General features: G+C 39.8%; 1 protein-coding gene across 2 annotated transcripts in view; it reads left to right on the forward strand.

Moving 5' to 3' along the window:
• Positions 1 to 4,909: 4,909 nt before the first annotated feature.
• Positions 4,910 to 20,118, forward strand: part of slc6a15 (solute carrier family 6 member 15) — a 65,038-nt gene continuing 49,829 nt past the window's right edge. For both annotated transcript variants that reach the window (XM_061894437.1, XM_061894439.1), the window contains exons 1-2: positions 4,910 to 5,055; positions 13,438 to 13,914. In XM_061894437.1, coding sequence (XP_061750421.1) covers positions 13,614 to 13,914 — 301 coding nt within the window. In that variant the 5' untranslated portion in view covers positions 4,910 to 5,055; positions 13,438 to 13,613. The remainder of the gene's footprint in view (positions 5,056 to 13,437; positions 13,915 to 20,118) is intronic.

The raw sequence follows: 20,118 nt of genomic DNA on the forward strand, positions 1-20,118 counted from the left end.
CTCGAGCACTCCTCAGTGCTCGATGATAAAACTTATGTTGGGAACATTTATGCAAGACTGCTTTGTGTTTTTGTTTTTGATGAGAATAAAAGTCATCTTACCTGCTCTCAGCTCTCCTGGTTCTCGCATCACTGGGGTAACAAAACGGCAGCCATGCGGTTTCACAACATAAGCGTTGGGCCACTGGAGAGTAGGTCCAGACTGAGGCCAAGGGGAAAAAAAAAACCTCACAGTTATAACACACATCCCTCTTACATGTGTGTAAGAGGGAAACATCAAACATCAAAGAACACAAAGGACATTAAAGACATTAAAAGAGCAGAGCTGGTGCAACCAGCCACTTCTACACACAGTTATGAATAAAAAGCAAAAGAAACATACACACTGTGGTGGCCTTTGCCGTGTTCCACGCCATCGTTTGCTGGGGTGGAGGAGAGCATGGCCAGAGAGAGGAGCAGACCCAACAAAGCAACCAAGAGAGCCGACTCCACTCTCGGCCGCTCACTAACTCGGCCAGTGTCCAATCCGCAAGGATGAGGGAGGATGCGCCTAAGGAGACTGAGGTGTCCGATACCTGCTCATTCAGCCAAGACACTGTGAAGCCTGTCCGTCCCGCAGCCCTGTCTCTTCATCCGCATCGCTTCCAGTCTCTCCAAACGGACTCTGGTGTGGCAGAGACTCAGCTGCTGTTCTCAATGGTCCCCACAAAAAAGAACCGCAGAAGTCACAAAAGTGCCACCCCTTGTCACACAGTCCCAAAGGGTCCCAAGCCAAAAGGCACAAAAAAAATAAATATATATATATGTATATATATATATATATATATATATATATATATATATATATATATATATATGTCTATTAATCATATTTCTGTGGTCAGAGAATGAAAAAGTCTACTCATGACGCCGAAAATGGATATATATATATATATATATACATACATGCATCCATTTTTCTACCGCTTTTCCATCCATTCATTTTCTACCGCTTGGCCATATATATATATATATATATATATATATATATATATATATATATATATATATATATATATATATCCATTTTCTACCGTTTGTCCCGTTCGGGGTCGCGGGGGGGTCACCGGAGCCTATCTCAGCTGTATTCAAGCGGAAGGCGCGGTACACCCTGGACAAGTCGCCACCTCATGTATTACTACCATTAATGATTGTATCTTACTACCATCTGTAGTAATACACACTAATGGTATACTATTGGTGTGTATTACTACCTATAGTATATATTACTAACATTAGTGTACATTGCTACCATTAGTGTGTATACTAATGTTTGTCTGATCTTGAATGGGATTGTGCTGAAAATTTAAATTTTCCTGAAGGAATAAATAAAGTATTATTTAATCTAATCTAATTACTACCATTAGTGTGGATTACTACCTCTAGTGTATTACGACCGTAAGTGTGTATTACAGTAGTAATACACACTAATGGTGTAGCATTAGTGTGTATTACTACCTATGGTGTATATTACGAACATTAGTGTACATTGCTACCATTACTGTGTATTACTACCATTAGTGTGTATTACTACCAATATTGTGTATTGTTACCATTAGCGTGTATTACTACCATTAGTGTATATTACTAACATCAGTGTATATTGCTATAGTAATACACACTAATGGTATACCATATTACTACCATATTACATATTACTACCATTAGTGTATATTACTACATTAGTGTGTATTACTACCATTAGTGTATATTACTAACATCAGTGTATATTACTATAGTAATACACACTAATGGTATACCATATTACTACCATATTACATATTACTACCATTAGTGTATATTACTACATTAGTGTGTATTGTTACCATTAGTGTGTATTAATACCTCCAGTGTATTACTACCTATAGTGTATATAACTAACATTAGTGTACATTGCTACCATTAGTGTGTATTAATACCCTTAGAGTGTATTACTACCAATAGTGTGTATTGTTACCATTAGCGTGTATTATCAATCAATCAATCAATCAATGATTATTTATATAGCCCTAAATCACTTGTGTCTCAAAGGGCTGCACAAACCACAACACAAACCACACCGACATCCTCGGTAGAGCACACATAAGGGCAAGGAAAACTCACACCCAGTGGGACGTCGGTGACAATGATGACTATGAGAAACCTTGGAGAGGACCACATATGTGGGCAACCCACCCCACCATCATTAGTGTATATTACTATCATCAGTGTATAATACTATAGTAATACACACTAATGGTATGCCATATTACTACCATATCACATATTACTACCATATATCATACTACTACCATTAGTGTGTATTACGACCATTAGTGTGTAATACTACCATTAGGGTACATTGCTACCATCAGTGTGTATTACACCATTTATTTATGTATTTATTTATTTATTTTTTTTTTTTTTTGCCTTTTGGTCTGGGACCCTTTGGGACTGTGTGACAAGGGGTGGCACTTTCGTGACCTCTGCTGTGCTTTTTTGTGGACTTCTGGATCTGCCTCCCGGGAGCCTTTTGGCTATGGAGACCAGCTCCTGGGTCTCTGCCACACCGGAGTCGGTTTGGAGGGACTGGAGGAGATGTGGATGAGGGGACAGGACTGCGGAACTTGAACTGAGCGCCGGGACGGAGAGGCTTTGTGATGTCTTGGCTGGGTGAGCAGGTGTCGGACACCTCAATCTCCTTAGACGTATCCTCGCTCATCCGTGCGGACCGGACACTAGCCGAGAGTTGGTTGGCGGCTGAGAGTGGAGTCGGCTCTCTTGGTTGCTTTGTTGGGTCAGCTCCTGTCTCTGGCCATGCTCCCTCCACCCCAGCGGACGATGGCGTGGAACACCGCAGAGGCCACCACAGTCTGTTTCTTTTACTTTTTATTCATAGCTGTATGTAGAGGTGGCTGGTTGTATCCGCTGCTTTAATGTCTTTCATGTTTTTGTGTTCTTTAATGTTTGATGTTTCCCTCTTACACACATGTGAGAGGGATGTGTACTATGGCTATGACTTGTTGTTGTGGTTTTCCCTTGGCCTCAGTCTGGACCCCCTCTCCAGGGGCCCAGGCTTAGACCGATTTTTTTATTTTATTTTATTTTATTTTGGGTTCCCTCCGGGTACTCCGGCTTCCTCCCACTTCCAAAGACATGCACCTGGGGATAGGTTGATTGGCAACACTAAAATTGGCCCCATTGTGTGAATGTGAGTGTGAATGTTGTCTGTCTATCTGTGTTGGCCCTGTTATGAGGTGGCGACTTGTCCAGGGTGTACCCCGCCTTCCGCCCGATTGTAGCTGAGATAGGCGCCAGCGCCCCCCGCGACCCCGAAAGGGAATAAGCGGTAGAAAATGGATGGATGGATTAATCTTCTATTTTTTTCTCCCATTCCCCCCCATTTGTTTACCTGTATCTCACTTTTTTTGTAAGGGGCGCTGGAAGCCGGCAGACCAGTCAGCGATCCTGTTCTGTGTCCCTGTAATGTTTGTCTGATCTTGAATGGGATTGTGTTGAAAATTTTAATTTTCCTGAAGGAACTCTCCTGAAGGAATAAATAAAGTACTATCTAATCTAATCTAATATAATTTATTACTACTATTAGTGTGTATTACTATAGTAATACCATTAGTGTGTATTACTACCTATAGTGTGTATTACTACCATTAGTGTATATTAGTACCATTAGTTTATATTGCTACCGTGAGTGTGTATTACTACCATTAGAGTATATTGCTACCGTAAGTGTGGATTACTACTATTAGTGTGTGTATAACGACCAATACCATTACTGTATATTGCTACATTAGTGTGTATTACTACCATTAGTGTGTATTATTATAGTAATACCATTGGTGTGTATTACTACCTATAGTGTGTATTACTACCATTACTACCATTAGTGTACATTACTAAATTTTGCAGTGTACTAAATGAGATGAAAAGTGTACCAACGAACATATGACTTTAAAGAAGATCAAAGAAAAAAAAACTGCGTAATGGCAAACGTAGTACAGGTCACCTGGTCTATCTATGGTATGAATGAGTGTACAACAACTGCATTGTCCCCACGGTAGGGACTATACTTTCTTGGGAAAAAAAATTTAATATACTGTATTTCCTTGAATTGCCGCAGGGCATATAGTATGCGCCTGCCTTGAATTACTGCCGGGTCAAACTCGCTTCGCAAAATAATTAGCGCATGCTTAGTATTACCGCCTGGTCAAACTCGTGACGTCAAGAGTGACACTTCCCCTGTCATCATTTTCAAAATGGAGGAGGTTGATTTCAATACCGGTAATTTGAAATCGCATAAAGGGAAGAAGATTAAGAGCTATTCAGTAGGATTTAAGGTCCAAGCTTACATCACACTCAAATTTTTACTGCATGCCTTTGGTAAGTGCCGGAGTGAGAAGAGGTTTTAAAATAATCAGCGCTTGCTTACTTTTAATGCATGCCTTTGGTAAACGCAGGAGTGAGAAGAGGTTTTGAATTAATTAGCACCCCGGAGGCAGTTTAAACAAATACGGTATTTATATTATTTAATTTGGAGACAAAGCAGGTTAGTTTCCAAACAGAGCCACATTGCTTACATCAGACCCCGCCCCTTTCCATGAACACAAGCTAGTAGTGGACCGTACCAAGTGCACACACAGAGGGCGGGGGTCACGGCTAGCAGGACGCGAAAAAAACTGTGAAAATTCCACAAAACCACGCGTAAATGCAAGTATCCGTATTTCAGCAGTGTTTTTAGAATAAAAGCAGGATGAAAATGTGACCAATGACGGACGAGACGACAGTTGTACGCCGTGTGGTGCCGGCGGGAACACCCCCGCAGGAGGTGCGCTATTCCGGGCGGCTGGCAGGGGGAGGGAGGAAGGGGGGGAGACGAGCGGGTCTGAACGGAAAGCCCAGAGCTTGACACACCGACCGGCAGCGTGTCAGCTACGAACATGTCCCCCCCATGCATGACGGCACACAATTTCATTCCTTGAGACGCAGCATCTTCACCGCCACCGTCGCTTTTCACACACAGGTGAGTTTTCAACCATCTCCGTATAGCGTGTGTGTGCGTGTGTGTGTTTGTGTACGCGCGCGTGCGCAGTGAGAGCGGGGTATCAAGGCGCGTGATGAGGAGAATGATGAGAATGATGAAATATCACATGGACGCCATGACGCCCGGGAGGATGTTCGTGTCTTAAATAGACAATGGGATGCTCCTGGCGTTATCCATCACCGTTTACGCAATGTATGATTTCAAAATCATTCTCCCGTGTAATTATAATATTAAACACGTCTTATCCACGTTCCGCGGCATGGCGGCTACTTATGTGCGCTGTAAATATGTACAATAATATCTACTAATCACATAATCCTCATGCCGAGGAAGGCGAGGAGTAATGTGGAATGATTAGAGGGAGGAAAATAGGGCGTTGAGGTGAAGGCCAAGATGGAAGATGTTGCGCATCTTTACCCGCCGCGTGGTGCGGTCCCCGCCCTTTGGTCTTTCCCGTCACCCACTCACCAGAGCCGCGATATCTTGTTCAAATAATGCTGATCTAAGCTAAAAAAAAACACCTGATTTGTTCCAATGAAAAGAAGTAGTCTTTTTCAGGGCCAGCTTTGTTTTTAGAATAGAATAGAATGGACTTTATCGTCATTATATTTGCATACAACGAGATTAAGGACTCCAATTTAAAGGCCTGCTGAAATTTGATTTTCTTATTTGAAAGCCTACTAAAACCCACTACTATACTCACCACACAGTCTGACAGTTTATATATCAATGATGAAATCTGAACATTGCAACACATGTCAATACGGCCTTTTTAGTTTACTAAATTACAATTTTAAATTTCCCGTGAGTTTCGTCTTCGAAACATCGTGTAATTATGACATGTACGCAAGACGTCACGGGTTTCAAGGAAATATGAGCGCTGCACACACACACAGCTAAATGTCGTCTGCTTTAACGGCATAATCATACCGTTTTTGGACATCTGTGTTGCTGAATCTTTTGCAATTTTTTCAATTAATATTTGAGAAGTCACAGTAGAAAGATGGAGTTGGGAAGCTTTAGCCTTTAGCCACACAAACACACGGTGATTCCTTGTTTAAAATTCCTGGAGGTGAAACTTTCCTATGGATCAGAGCGCGGTCAAACGAACATGGATCCCGACCACATGTCAACCAGCAGGTTTCAGTGAGAAAATTGTGGTTAAAAAGTCAGTTCTTTACCGGAGAAAAGCTGAGCTTGTGCCGTCCATAGCTGCCGTCGACTCCCCTGAGACACTGCGCGTCAAGACACCCGTGGAGACACCTTTCCGACTATCAGGTACTGTTAAACTCACTAAAACACTAGCAACACAATAGAAAGATAAGGGATTTCCCAGAATTAACCTAGTAAATGTGTCTAAAAACATCGGAATCCGTCCCAATGCAATCGCGTTTTTTTTCTCTCTATTCCGTCGCTATCAATATCCTCAAACACGAATCTTTCATCCTCGCGCAAATTAATGGGGAAATTGTCGTTTTCTTGGTCCGAATAGCACTTTTTGTTGGAGGCTCCCACTAAAAACAATGTGAATATGTGAGGAGCCATCAAACATGTGACGTCATCTTCTGCGACTTCCAGTAAAGGCAAAGCATTTCTCTTAGCACTGAAAGTTGCGAACTTTATCGTGGATGTTCTCTACTAAATCCTTTCTCTACTAAATATGGCAATATCACGAAATGATCAAGTATGACACATAGAATGGACCTGCTATCTCCGTTTTAATAAGAAAATCTCATTTCAGTAGGCCTTTAACCGGGGCTAGCAGGTCTATTCTATGTGTCATACATGATCATTTCGCGATATTGCCATATTTTTGCTAAAAAGATTTAGTAGAGAACATCGACGATAAAGTTTGCAACTTTTGGTCGCTAATAGAAAAGCCCTGCCTTTACCGGAAGTAGCAGACGATGTGCGCGTGACGTCACGGGTTGTAGGGCTCCTCACATCCTCACATTGCTTATAATGTGAGCCTCCAGTAGTAAGAACTATTCGGACCGAGAAAGCGACAATTTCCCCATTAATTTGAGCAAGGATGAAAGATTCGTGGATGAGGAAAGTTAGAGTGAAGCACAAAAAAAGAAAAAAAGGCGACGGCTCCAGGCGGCGGCAGTGGGACCGTTTCGGATGTAATTAGACACATTTACTAGGATAATTCTGGAAGATCCCTTATCTGCTTTTTGTTTTTAATAGTGTTTTAGTGGGATTGTAAAGTCATACCTGAAAGTCGGATGGCTGCGGTGAATGCCAGTGTCTCTCAGAGAAGCCAATGGAGGAGCCAAGATCACAGCTGCCTTTTTGAGCTGCAGGAGGAAGTCGCATAATCCACTGAAGTCTCCGGTAAAAGCCTACTTAATATCACAAATTTCCCATCCAAAAACTTGCAGGCTGACGTAGAGAAACATGTTCGCTTGACCACTCTGTGTTAAAGCTTCACAACAAACAAAGAAACACAGGCTGTGTTTCGGTGCCAAAGGCAGTTGCAATCCACCGCTTTCCACCAATAGCATTATTCTTTATAGTCTCCATTATTAATTGAACAAATTGCAAAAGATTCAACATCACAGATTTCCAAATTACTGTGTAATTATGCGATGAAAAGAGACGACTTTTAGCCGTTTGTGGTGTTGGGCTAATATGTCCGCTACAACCCGAGACGTCACAAACACGCGTCATCATACGCGTCAACATTCCGCAACGTTTTCAAGAAGAAACTCCGCGGGAAATTTAAAATTGTAATTTAGTAAACCAAACCAGCCGTATTGGCATGTGTTGCAATGTTAATATTTCATCATTAAAATATAAACTATCAGACTGCGTGGTCGGTAGTAGTGGGTTTCAGTAGGCCTTTAAGGTGCGGTAGTGGGAACAAATATGGGCACAAGAGTAATTACAGCTGCAAGCAACGATGGACGGGACCGACTTTTGCTGGTGTTTCCTGCCTTTACCCATTCAACATATCTTTACGGACCGAGCATTTTGTAGGTCTAAGTGAGACCTACATAGAGGTTTTTGTTTCATGTCTCTCCGACATTCCTACCGGAAGTTACAAGCAGTTTTGTCTGTGTTTTCTTCCTAGGAGTAGTTTTGTCCGTGTTTTATTCCTAGGGGGCGCTAGAGCGGAATTTTTGATTTTGGGGTTTGGTTTTTTTATTAGATAGCAATTTTTGCCAGTCCTGATGTGTGTGTCCAGTTTGGTGAGTTTTGAAGCATTTTAAGGGGGTCAAAGAGACAGAAATTAAATTTTTTAGAAAAAAATTGTTTTGAAGGGGTTTTTGCCAACTTGCTGTCGATTTTTGCTGAAGGAAGTCAGTGTATGAAATCTAGGTCTAAGTCAGACCTACATAGAGGTTTTCGTTTCATGTCTCTACGACGTTCCAAACGGAAGTTAGAAGCAGTTCTGTCTATGTTTTTCCTAGGGGAAGCTAGAGCGCAATTTTTATTTTGGGGGTTTTGTTATTTTATTAGATGGCAATTTTTGCCAGTCCTGATGTGTGTTTAAAATTTGGTGAGTTTTGAAGCATGTTCAGGGTGTAAAATTACAGCTCTGAGAGGCGGCAGAATAGTAATACTAATAATAAAGAATAATAATAATAAAACCTTAGAAATACAATAGGGTCCTCTGTCCCAAAGTGACATTCGGTCCCTATAAAAGAAAAACTAACAATTGAAATAAACAGACTACTATCCAATAAAAATAATAAGAAATCCTGTACAATATACAAAACACTATACAAATACAAAATACTGTACAATATACAGAACAAGACAAGAGTACCAAAGTAATAAATAACAATTAGTGTCGGACGTATTGCACTCGAAGGGTAGTATTGCACAGTAGGGCAGTGGTTCTCAACCTTTTTTCAGTGGTGTACCCCCTGTGAACATTTTTTTAATTCAAGTACCCCCTAACCAGAGCAAAGCATTTTTGGTTGAAAAAAAAGAGATGAAGTAAAATACAGCACTATGTCATCCGTTTCTGATTTAATAAATTGTATAACAATGCAAAATATTGCTCATTTGTAGTGGTCTTTCTTGTACTATTTGGAAAAAACGATATAAGAATAACAGAAAACTTGTTGAAAAATAAAATAAGTGATTAAATTATAAATGAAGATGTCTACACATAGAAGTAATCATCAACTTAAAGTGCCCTCTTTAGGGATTGTAATAGACACCCATCTGGATTCATGAACTTAATTCTAAACATTTATTCACAAAAAAAAAAATCTTTAACAAGACAAGAGTACCGAAGTAATAAATAACAATCAGTGTCGGACATATTGCACTCGAAGGGTAGTATTGCACAGTAGGGTATTGGGATATTGTATAGGGGTGAATTATTATTATAAGTTAGAGTTCATCATGGTGACAGCTCTGGGAAAGAAGCTGTCTCTGAGCCTGTTTGTTCTGGCTCCGATGCAGCTGTAGCGCCTGCCCGATGGTAGGAGGTCGAACATGTGGAAGCCAGGGTGTGTGCTGTCCTTGGTGATGCTTTTTGCTTTTTTGAGACAACGGGAGTTATGTAAATCCTTCAGGGAGGGCAGGGGGCAGCCAATGATTTTTTTGTGCAGACTTTATGACCCTCTGAATCGCCTGTTTGTCTGCTTCAGTGCAGCTGGCGTACCACACTGTTATGCAGTACGTCAGCAGGCTCTCGACAGCCGAGTGATAGAATTTTATTTTAAGCCACAAGTCCACGTTTATACATGTAAAAAGGCGACCCGGGGTTAATAGAATGATAAAAGTGCAGTGGATGCCAGCAAATGGGGTTAGTTAAATATATATTCACCGTTAAGGTAATTTTATATCCCGAATTAAGTGTTTCATGTCAGTCAATATTGATGAAAATGGATTAACTCGCTGGAATATCAAGACCATATAACATACATCCATAAACATGGATAATTATGCAAAAGTGCAATATATTTATCTGTACAGTAATCTATTTATTTATATCTGCACCTTATTGCTTTTTTATCATGCACTATCATGAGCTAATGCAACAAAAAGTTGTTCTTATCTGTACTCCATCCATCCATCCATGTTCTTTTAATTTTCCTGAAGGACCTCTCTTAAAGGAATCAATAAAGTACTATCCATCTACCTATCTGTATCCATCTATCTATCTATCTATCTATCTATCTATCTATCTATCTATCTATCTATCTATCTATCTATCTATCTATCTAACTATCTAAATATCTATCTATCTATCTATCTATCTATCTTCTTCCACTTATCCGAAGTCAGGTCGCGGGGGCAGCAGCCTAAGCAGGGAAGCCCAGAATTCCCTCTCCCCAGCCACTTTGTCCACTGTAAAGTTCAAATTTAAATGATGATAAAAAAGGAAGTCTAAGTCTATAATTATCAATAAGTTTTATGACTTACCAAAAAGAAAAGGAGCAGGAGAATTGGTTACTGTGTATGGATTGTATGGATTACTGTGTATTTTTACAGAGAGATCTCTCCTGAAGGAATCAATAAAGTACTATCTATCTATCTATCTATGGAATGTAAACATTTTAATTTCAAATGCAACCAGTGTTTTTCAACCTTTTTTGAGCCAAGGGACATTTTTTTTAATGAAAAAATCCAGAGGAACACCACCAGCAGAAATCATTACAAAAATTAAACTCAGTAGATGATAAAAAGTCGTTGTCGCAATTGTTGGATATGACTTTAAACCGTAACCAACCATGCATCGCTCTAGCTCTTGTTTCAAAGTAGGTCTACTTGTCAAGACCTGTCACACCAAGCCGTGACTTAATTTGAGTTTTTTGGGTGTTTTCCTGTGTGTAGTGTTTTACTTCTTGTCTTGCGCTCCTATTTTGGTGGCTTTTCCTGTTGCAGTTGCATGTATTCCTTTCGGCACCTGCTTTGTTTTTGCAATCAAGACTATTTTAGTTGTTCCTATCTTTTTTTTGTGTGGATATTGTTGTCATGTCATGTACGAATGTACTTTGCGGACGCCGTCTCTGCTCCACACGCTGTAAGTTTTTGCTGTTGTCCAGCATTCTATTTTTGTTTACATTGTAGCCAGTTCAGTTTTAGTTTTGTTCTAAATAGCCATCCCTAAGCTTTAATGCATTTTCTTAGGGGGACTCACCTTTTGTTTATTGTTGGTTTAAGCATTAGACACATTTTTACCTTCACGCTGCCTCCCGCTGTCGCCTGCATGTTGTGATCACGATATGTTGGTTTAAGTAATGCAGCGGAAACTCGGAACATTTGTTGGGCAACCCCCGTTTTGTTCCAATGAAAGCTGTGGAAATAGAAATGGTCTGTTCCAGGGTCAAGCTTTGGCCATCTTGAACGCACAGCTATGGTTTAAGCCACACTTTGTTTAAAAACGTAAAAAGGTGACTGAGGGTAAATAAAACGGTTAAAATGTAGTGGATGCCAGCAAATGGGGCTATTTATGTATTCACCGTATAGGTAATTTTATATCCCAAAATAAGTGTTTTTTTTATCAATCAATATCGATTATTATTGATAAGTTTTATGCCTTATCAAAAATAAGGAACAGGGAAAAAAAAATAGAAATGTAAGCATTTTTATTTGGAATATAACCTTCCTCTGATTATAATACCTCAGCAAAAGCACACGCATGGAAAACACTCAAAACAATATCAACACAATTGTAAAATTATATTGAACACTGAACAATCAGCTCTTAAAATGAAGGTGCAAGAATAAGGAATATGTAATAAATGTTTAATAAAGTGTAAGAAAAGAGTGCAAAGTGTGAAAATGAAACCCGACTGAAATGTTTCTCTGGATTAAATATTCAATTAGCTGTTGTGAAACAATTTTTTTAGGGATTTTAGAAATAAAGGGGAGATGTGACACCAGATTAGCAGGAAGTTAGAATCGAGGTTATGTTTTTAAAGCAGAGGATGAAAACATGTAAACATAGAGAATAACTATTTTCTGCAGGTTTACTGCCAAGAAGTTATGGCTGTGCTCTAAAGGGTGAGCGCGGCTAAGGTGGTGCGGTATTAGCGGTCTTGATGGGGACGAGCGCCTCGCATCATTTACAGACCACATTGGTCTGACTATGGTTAGTTAAAAAAAAAAAAATCCCAAAAAGGGTCATACTGTCTAGGTGACTTTTCCTCTTTGATCCAAAATTTCCTCATTTTGAGTTTCTCTTCTCACTCCATGCAAAGAATTAACCGCCAGACAACAAAATTTGATAGTTGATACTGTTACCTGATTGGCTGTTAGCGTGTCACGCCGACTGATCACTTCCTGCGTTGCTCGGTAACAAGAGAGCGAGCGCCTTTGATCATGCAACCAACCTTGCTTCCATACTTCCTGTTTCCTATGATGAAAACAAATAAAAAATCGACTTTTTTATCGTAGGCATTTTTCGTATTGATATCAAACACATGTCTGTCGCGATATACATTAATATTTTTTTATTGCCCAACCCTGGTATCAAATATCAAGTTTGGTTGCGCCATTTTGTTGTCTTTGATTCTCTCAAAATGAAGAAATTGTGGCTCGAAGAGGAACAGTCACCTGGACAGTAAGGTACTTTTTTTTACAGGGACCATTTTCAGTCCAATGTTGACTGTAAATGATGCAAAGCCCTCAAATCCATCCTTTAGAGCACAGCTGTCTCTTCCTGGCATTAAACATGCAGAAAATAGTTCTCAGGTTTCTCTATGTTTGCATTTTCACACTTTGCACTATTTTCTGACACTTTATTAAACATTTAAATCAATCAATCAATCAATGTTTATTTATATAGCTCTAAATCAAAAATGTCTCAAAGGACTGTACAAACCATTACGACTACGACATCCTCGGAAGAACCCACAAAATGTATTGCATATTCTTTAATTTTAATAGCTATTGTTAAGTGTTTAATGTGAATTTACTATTTTGTTGACAAAGTTTGAGTGTTTTTCCATGCTTGTGTTGGCAATTCCTTTTTGCCAAAGGAATTATAATCAGAGGAAGGTTACATTTCAAATAAAAATGTTTCTCCCCGTCCTTATTTAAAAAAAAAATCAATAATTAACGATATTCACTGAAAAAAAAACACTTTTTCAGCAATATCTCCTAGCCTTAACTACAAAAATAACATTACTCCAGACTACTCGGTCAAAAGTCAGCATTGTCTACATTTGCCGTGTGTACCTAATGGGTTGTCCGTGCAGAAGGAGTGTTTGGATTTGCATGCGATTCTTGTCCTCCATCATTTATTCAGGAGGAAACACGATACCGTAGCCTCCATCCCCAGCTGATGTTCCCACGCCGCTCGTTTTCCTCGCAAATGCAACTATTATGACAACCATGTGACTTTCTCGCGTACTCGCCTTAAATTGTGCCTGCTTCACTTGTGCCCCGCAGACCTCCCGGTGATAATGAGGAAATAAAAACGTCTCCAGGCACGCCCACCTCCGACCGCTTCCAAAACCAAAAGTCATCGTTGCAAGTTTTGCCACGACCAAAGTGGGACTTTTCCGCCTGCCCCCCGACCACACCCAAGAGGACATTCCACCCCCGGCCCCCGTTTGCTTTATCAAATGCCCAAAAACAGCAAGGCCGTCAAGAGAGAGCTTGACGACGATGTCACCGAGTCGGCCAGAGACCTTCTTTCCAACGAGGACGCCTGCGACGATTCCTTCAAGAAGAGCTCGCTAATAGTCGGTGGCCATGACGGCGAGGGCAAGGACTGCGACGTGGAGGAGGGCGGCTCGGACGGCGAGGAGGAGGAGCGCCCGGCCTGGAACAGCAAGCTCCAGTACATCCTGGCCCAGGTGGGCTTCTCTGTAGGCCTCGGCAACGTCTGGAGGTTCCCCTACCTGTGCCAGAAGAACGGGGGAGGTGAGTACACTCTTAAAAAGATGAAAAGGAGAACACTGGTAGTGCCAATAATGAGACCACTATGCTGCTTAGTTGTCACTGTCCATTTCACAGGAGCAGTGTTGAAAGATACCATCTTTATCTTTCATGATCACGACACATGTTCACTTCTCCGCCGTCTGAACCTTTCACTTCCTGTTTCTTTGAAATCAATGGTCTGACACTCATGTGGGCGACATCATGAAGGGGGAAATGTGAATTAAGAAGGAACATAAGTGCCGTTGTCCTTGTTTAACGTACACATAACTACACTTTTTTCCACCTACAGTAGGTATTCTTTCACCTACAGTACATATTCTTCCACCTACAGTACATATTCTTCCACCGACAGTACATATACTTCCACCGACAGTACATATACTTCCACCTACAGTACATATTTTTCCACCAACAGTACATATTCTTCCACCTACGGTACATATTCTTCCACCTACAGTACATATTCTTCCACCGACAGTACGTATACTTCCACCGACAGTACATATACTTCCACCGACAGTACATATTCTTCCACCTACAGTACATATTCTTCCACCTACAGTACATATTCTTCCACCGACAGTATATATACTTCCACCGACAGTACATATACTTCCACCTACAGTACATATTTTTCCACCGACAGTACATATTCTTCCACCGACAGTACGTATACTTCCACCTACAGTACGTATACTTCCACATACAGTACATACACTTCCACCTACAGTACATATACTTCCACCTACAGTACGTATACTTCCACCTACAGTATGTATACTTCCACATACAGTACATATACTTCCACCTACAGTACGTATACTTCCACCTACAGTACATATTATTCAACCTACAGTACATTCGTATACTTCCCCCTACAGTACATATTCTTCCACTTACAGTATGTATACTTCCACCTACAGTATGTATATTTCCACCTACAGTACGTACGTATACTTCCACCTACAGTACATATTCTTCCACCTACAGTACTTACGTATACTTCCACCTACAGTACATATTCTCCCACATACAGTACATATTATTCAACCTACAGTACGTTCGTATAGTTCCTCTTATAGTACATATTCTCCCACATACAGTACATGTTATTCAACCTACAGTATGTTCGGATACTTCCCCCTACAGTACATATTCTTCCACCTAAAGTACGTATACTTCCACCTACAGTACATATTCTCCCACATACAGTACATATTATTCAACCTACAGTACGGTCGTATACTTCCCCCTACAGTACATATTCTTCTACCTACAGTACGTATACTTCCACCTACAGTACATTTTCTTCCACCTACAGTACGTATACTTCCACCTACAGTACATTTTCTTCCACCTACAGTACGTATTCTTCCACCTACTGTACATATTCTTCCACCTTTAGTACGTACGTATACTTCCACCTACAGCACATATTCTTCCACCTACAGTACATATTATTCAACCTACAGTACATTCATATACTTCCCCCTACAGTACATATTCTTCCACTTACAGTACGTATACTTCCACCTACAGTATGTATATTTCCACCTACAGTACGTACGTATACTTCCACCTACAGTACATATTCTTCCACCTACAGTACTTACGTATACTTCCACCTACAGTACATATTCTCCCACATACAGTACATATTATTCAACCTACAGTACGGTCGTATACTTCCCCCTACAGTACATATTCTTCCACCTACAGTACGTATACTTCCACCTACAGTACATTTTCTTCCACCTACAGTACGTATTCTTCCACCTACAGTACATATTCTTCCACCTTTAGTACGTACGTATACTTCCACCTACAGCACATATTCTTCCACATACAGTACATATTATTTAACCTACAGTACATATACTTCCACCGACAGTACGCAATCTTCCACCGACAGTACGTATTCTTCCACCTACAGTACATATTCTTTCACATATAGTACGTATTCTTCCACCTACAGTACATATTCTTTCACATATAGTACGTATTCTTCCACCTACAGTACGTATTCTTTCACATACAGAACGTATACTTCCACCTACAGTACATTGTTGTCCGTCTACAGTAAGTATTCTTCCATCTAGAGTACATATTCTTTCACCTACAGTACCCATTCTACCACCTGTTGTATGTATTCTTCCACCAATAGTACATATTCTTCGACCTACAATACCCATTCTACCACCTGTAGTACGTATTCTTCCACCCACAGTACGTGTACTTCCACCTACAACATGTATTCCACCTACAGTACATAGTCTTCCACCTACAGTATGTATTCTTCCACCAACAGTACATATTATTCCACCAACAGTACATATTCTTCCACTGACAGTACGCATTCTTACACCGACAGTACGTATTATTCCACCAACAGTACATATTATTCCACTGACAGAAGGTTTTCTTCCACCTACAGTACATATTCTTCCAGCTAAAGTATGTATACTTCCAACGACAGTACGTATTCTTCCACCTACAGTATGTATTTTTCCACTGACAGTACTTATTCTTCCACCTACAGTACTTATTCTTACACATTCATTACATATTCTTCCACTTACAGTATGTATTCTTCCACCTACAGTACGTATTATTCTACCTAGAGTACATATTTTTCCACCTACAGTACGTATACTTCCACCAACAGTACATATTCTTCCGCCTACAGTACATATTTTTCCACCAACAGTACATATTCTTCCACCTACGTACGTATTCTTCCGCCTTCAGTACGTATTATTCCACCTTCAGCACGTGTTCTTGTCACTCTTTAAAATGATGTAAAATTGGTGTTTGTCCCTTTAAGAACTAAGATTTTAACCTTCTTTTTTAAAAAGAAAAACAAACTTTTAGATAATAATATAGTATGAAAAACAATGCAATAAAAATGTACAAAATACAGCAGTTTAAGTACAGTCATGTAAAAATAGTGTACAGTATTTACCTTTGAGAGTGGACATCTACGGTATCTCCTTCCATCTGCTTCTCAAACACACCATCAGCAGCTTCTTCATATTTTCATGGATACATGTCCGTCGTGTGGATATTATTTTAACAATCTTGGCTGGCATTAGAGACTTACACTGCTTCAATATGGTGCAGACTAGCACTGCTATGCTCCAGTTGCTTCACCAAGTTAGCTCGCTAGCTACGCGCTCCGTCATGCTTTTGATGATTTAGCTCTTTAATTCAGCTAATATCATCCACTTTTTAAAAACAAAAATGTTATGTCCACCTCTAGCTATGAAATAACTCTTGCGATTAAGGGCAGATGTTTTGATCGACTCTTACGGGGTTCCATGTGACATTCCTTAAGATAACTAGCGGCAGGGAAGCTAGTAACCACAATTTTTGCGCATAACCGAAAGCACAACAATTATATAATTATAATTATATAATCTTCCAACTCATTTCGGTTTGATGGTTGGGCATAACTTCACCGAAAGCATAACAATTATATAATAATAATTATATATTCCTCCAACTCAATTCAGTTTGATGGTTGGGCATAACTTCAGTAGATGTCCTTGCTTAAAAATAACAAATTCAAAGTTTCGATTTTTAGTGGGCTAAGACATGTCTGCGGGATAACATGTTCGTACGGCGGGTAAAAAATTAGCTCGACATAGGGCTGGGCGATATGTTCTTTTTTTAATATCTCGATATTTTTAGGCCATATCACGATAGCCGATATATATCTCGATATTTTGCCTTAGCCTTGAATGAACACTTGATGCACATAATCACACCAGTATTATGATTCTATGTGTCTACATTAAAATATTCTTGTTCATACTGCATTAATATATGCTCATTTTAATCTTTCATGCAGAGAGGGAAATCACAAATAAGTCAATTGACCAAAACTGTATTTATTAAACAGTTATTAAGCAGTGACACAAACATTAAAGTTAAAGTTAAAGTACCAATGATTGTCACACACATACTAGATGTGGTGAAATTATTCTCTGCATTTGAGCCATCACCCTTGATCAGCCCCTGGGAGGTGAGGGGAGCAGTGGGCAGCAGTGGTGTCCCGCCTGGGAATCATTTTTGGTGACTTAACCCCCAATTCCAACCCTTAATGCTGAGTGCCAAGCAGGGAGGTAACGGGTCCCATTGTTATAGTCTTTGGTATGACTCAGCCAGGGTTTGAACTCACGACCTACCGATCTCAGGGCAGACACTCTAACCATTAAGCCACTGAGTAAGTGTCTTGTCATTTCAAAACAGAAAATGCAAGATTGTCAGAGAAATTTTAAAACAAGCTATGAGTGCACTTTGGGGCATGATGTCACGAAGATGACATATCAAAACAACACTAAATTAAAGTGTACTTTTTGTACAGAACGCCACTACAATAGTTTAAAACAAATAAAGTGCACTTTTGTGCGTGATATCACACAAGATATTTCAATAACTGTCAAAAAAAAAATTAGCTGCATAACAGGAAATCAAATTGCTATGTAGTGGGTTTCTGTGGACGTTATCTCCTTATGTTGTTCACAATTTTTTCATACGATGTTGATGTGGAAATGTTTGCTTCGGCATTTTGTTGGTGTGGGCGTGTGGCACCGAATGGAGATGTTGACATGCCAAGTACGCACTCTTCATTCTCTAGCAGGTGACTTTTCAAATGATGCTACACATTAGCAGTAATGCTACTTTTTGTTGCAACGCTTCTGCCCCACACTTGACAAATTACAATATGTCTGTTCAGTGTTTCCCACAGGTTCTATTTGTGGTGGTGTGGTCGGGCGGCGGGGTGAGGGGGGTATGGTGATGGGGGGGGGGCGATGACCAAGAAGAACGCGGAGTTGGAATATAATTACAACACTTTATGTACATATTTATATACATACTTATATAATATTTACATATTTATATAATATGTAACTACAAACTCCATTCACAGACAGAGTCCCATTGCTTTTATGAGCGGTCGAGCGAGTCAAAAGCCGAAAAAAAATTAAAAATAAAAATAATATATTTATTTTTATTTTTAATTTTTATTTGTGGCGGCACTAATTCTTTCGTGGCGGGCCGCCACAAATAAATGAATGTGTGGGAAACCCTGCTGTTCGACATATTCCAACTTGAAGCCAAACCACCGCCAGACGATGGACCTCCTGCTGTTTTTCATGGGAATTAATTCTTCCTTCATTGTTACCAGATTGGCACCTTCTTTCCCTCGTATTACCCCTCGCACCACAGCTAACGTTACCCATGCTGCTACCTCTCTGCTCCGCAAGGGCGTATACGTATGTGACGTATGATGTGACAGTATGTGACGTGTGTAAGAAGGTGCGCTTGCTGTCTGTGAGAAGGAGACACAAGAAAGAGAGGGAAGAGCCTAAAGTGTAATGCCAGCAGCTAATGGCAACTGCGTGAGAACGTATACTCGAATATCATGATATAGTCCTTTTCTATATCACACAGAGACAAACCCGTGATATATCGAGTACATTGATATATCCCCTAGGCCTACATCAAACCTCTTCTTGCATGTCTTTGTAGTGTTTGCGTTTTTTTAGTATGACTGATGTGATAATATGGTCAGAGCGCAGAAGAGTTCCTCTAGTGACGTCAATCAAGGTTTTCGGAGCGGTATATCCAAAATGGCTGACTGAATTTGTGGCATTTTGTGTATGTTTAGACAGTATTTTCACATACTTTTTTGATTGTAAATTGGATATGGTTTAATGGATACAATAAAACACAATTAAGCATATAAAGTCAACTGGTAGTTTAAAACACAACAAGTCCCTGAAATTACCTATAAATAAATTATTATAAATAACTAAATGCCTATTCACTATCATTATTGCAACTGTTATTCTTAGTAAGTATAATGTTTTGGATAATTATTTTTTCATGTTTTGTTTCTAGGTTTACAGGTTTTTGTACAGCAAAAAAACAACAACAATCAAGTCAATACTAGAGCGCTTACCAGGAGCGATAGTAACATCCAGCGACATAGGTCAAAATTTGTCAAATGGTTGTCTCTCTATTAAAGACACACAGGCTTGGAACACAATTCAACCTTCAAAAAACAGTAACACAGTGGTTAAAGACAGACCAGTCAGTCCTATCTATGCCCTGTATAATGTGCACACTTAGTTGATCACCTTATGTTGACTTGTTTTTATTGCCAATTTTAATTCAAAG

The sequence above is a fragment of the Nerophis ophidion genome, linkage group LG03, assembly GCF_033978795.1.
Source record: "Nerophis ophidion isolate RoL-2023_Sa linkage group LG03, RoL_Noph_v1.0, whole genome shotgun sequence".
NCBI classification, from domain to species: Eukaryota; Metazoa; Chordata; class Actinopteri; order Syngnathiformes; family Syngnathidae; genus Nerophis; species Nerophis ophidion.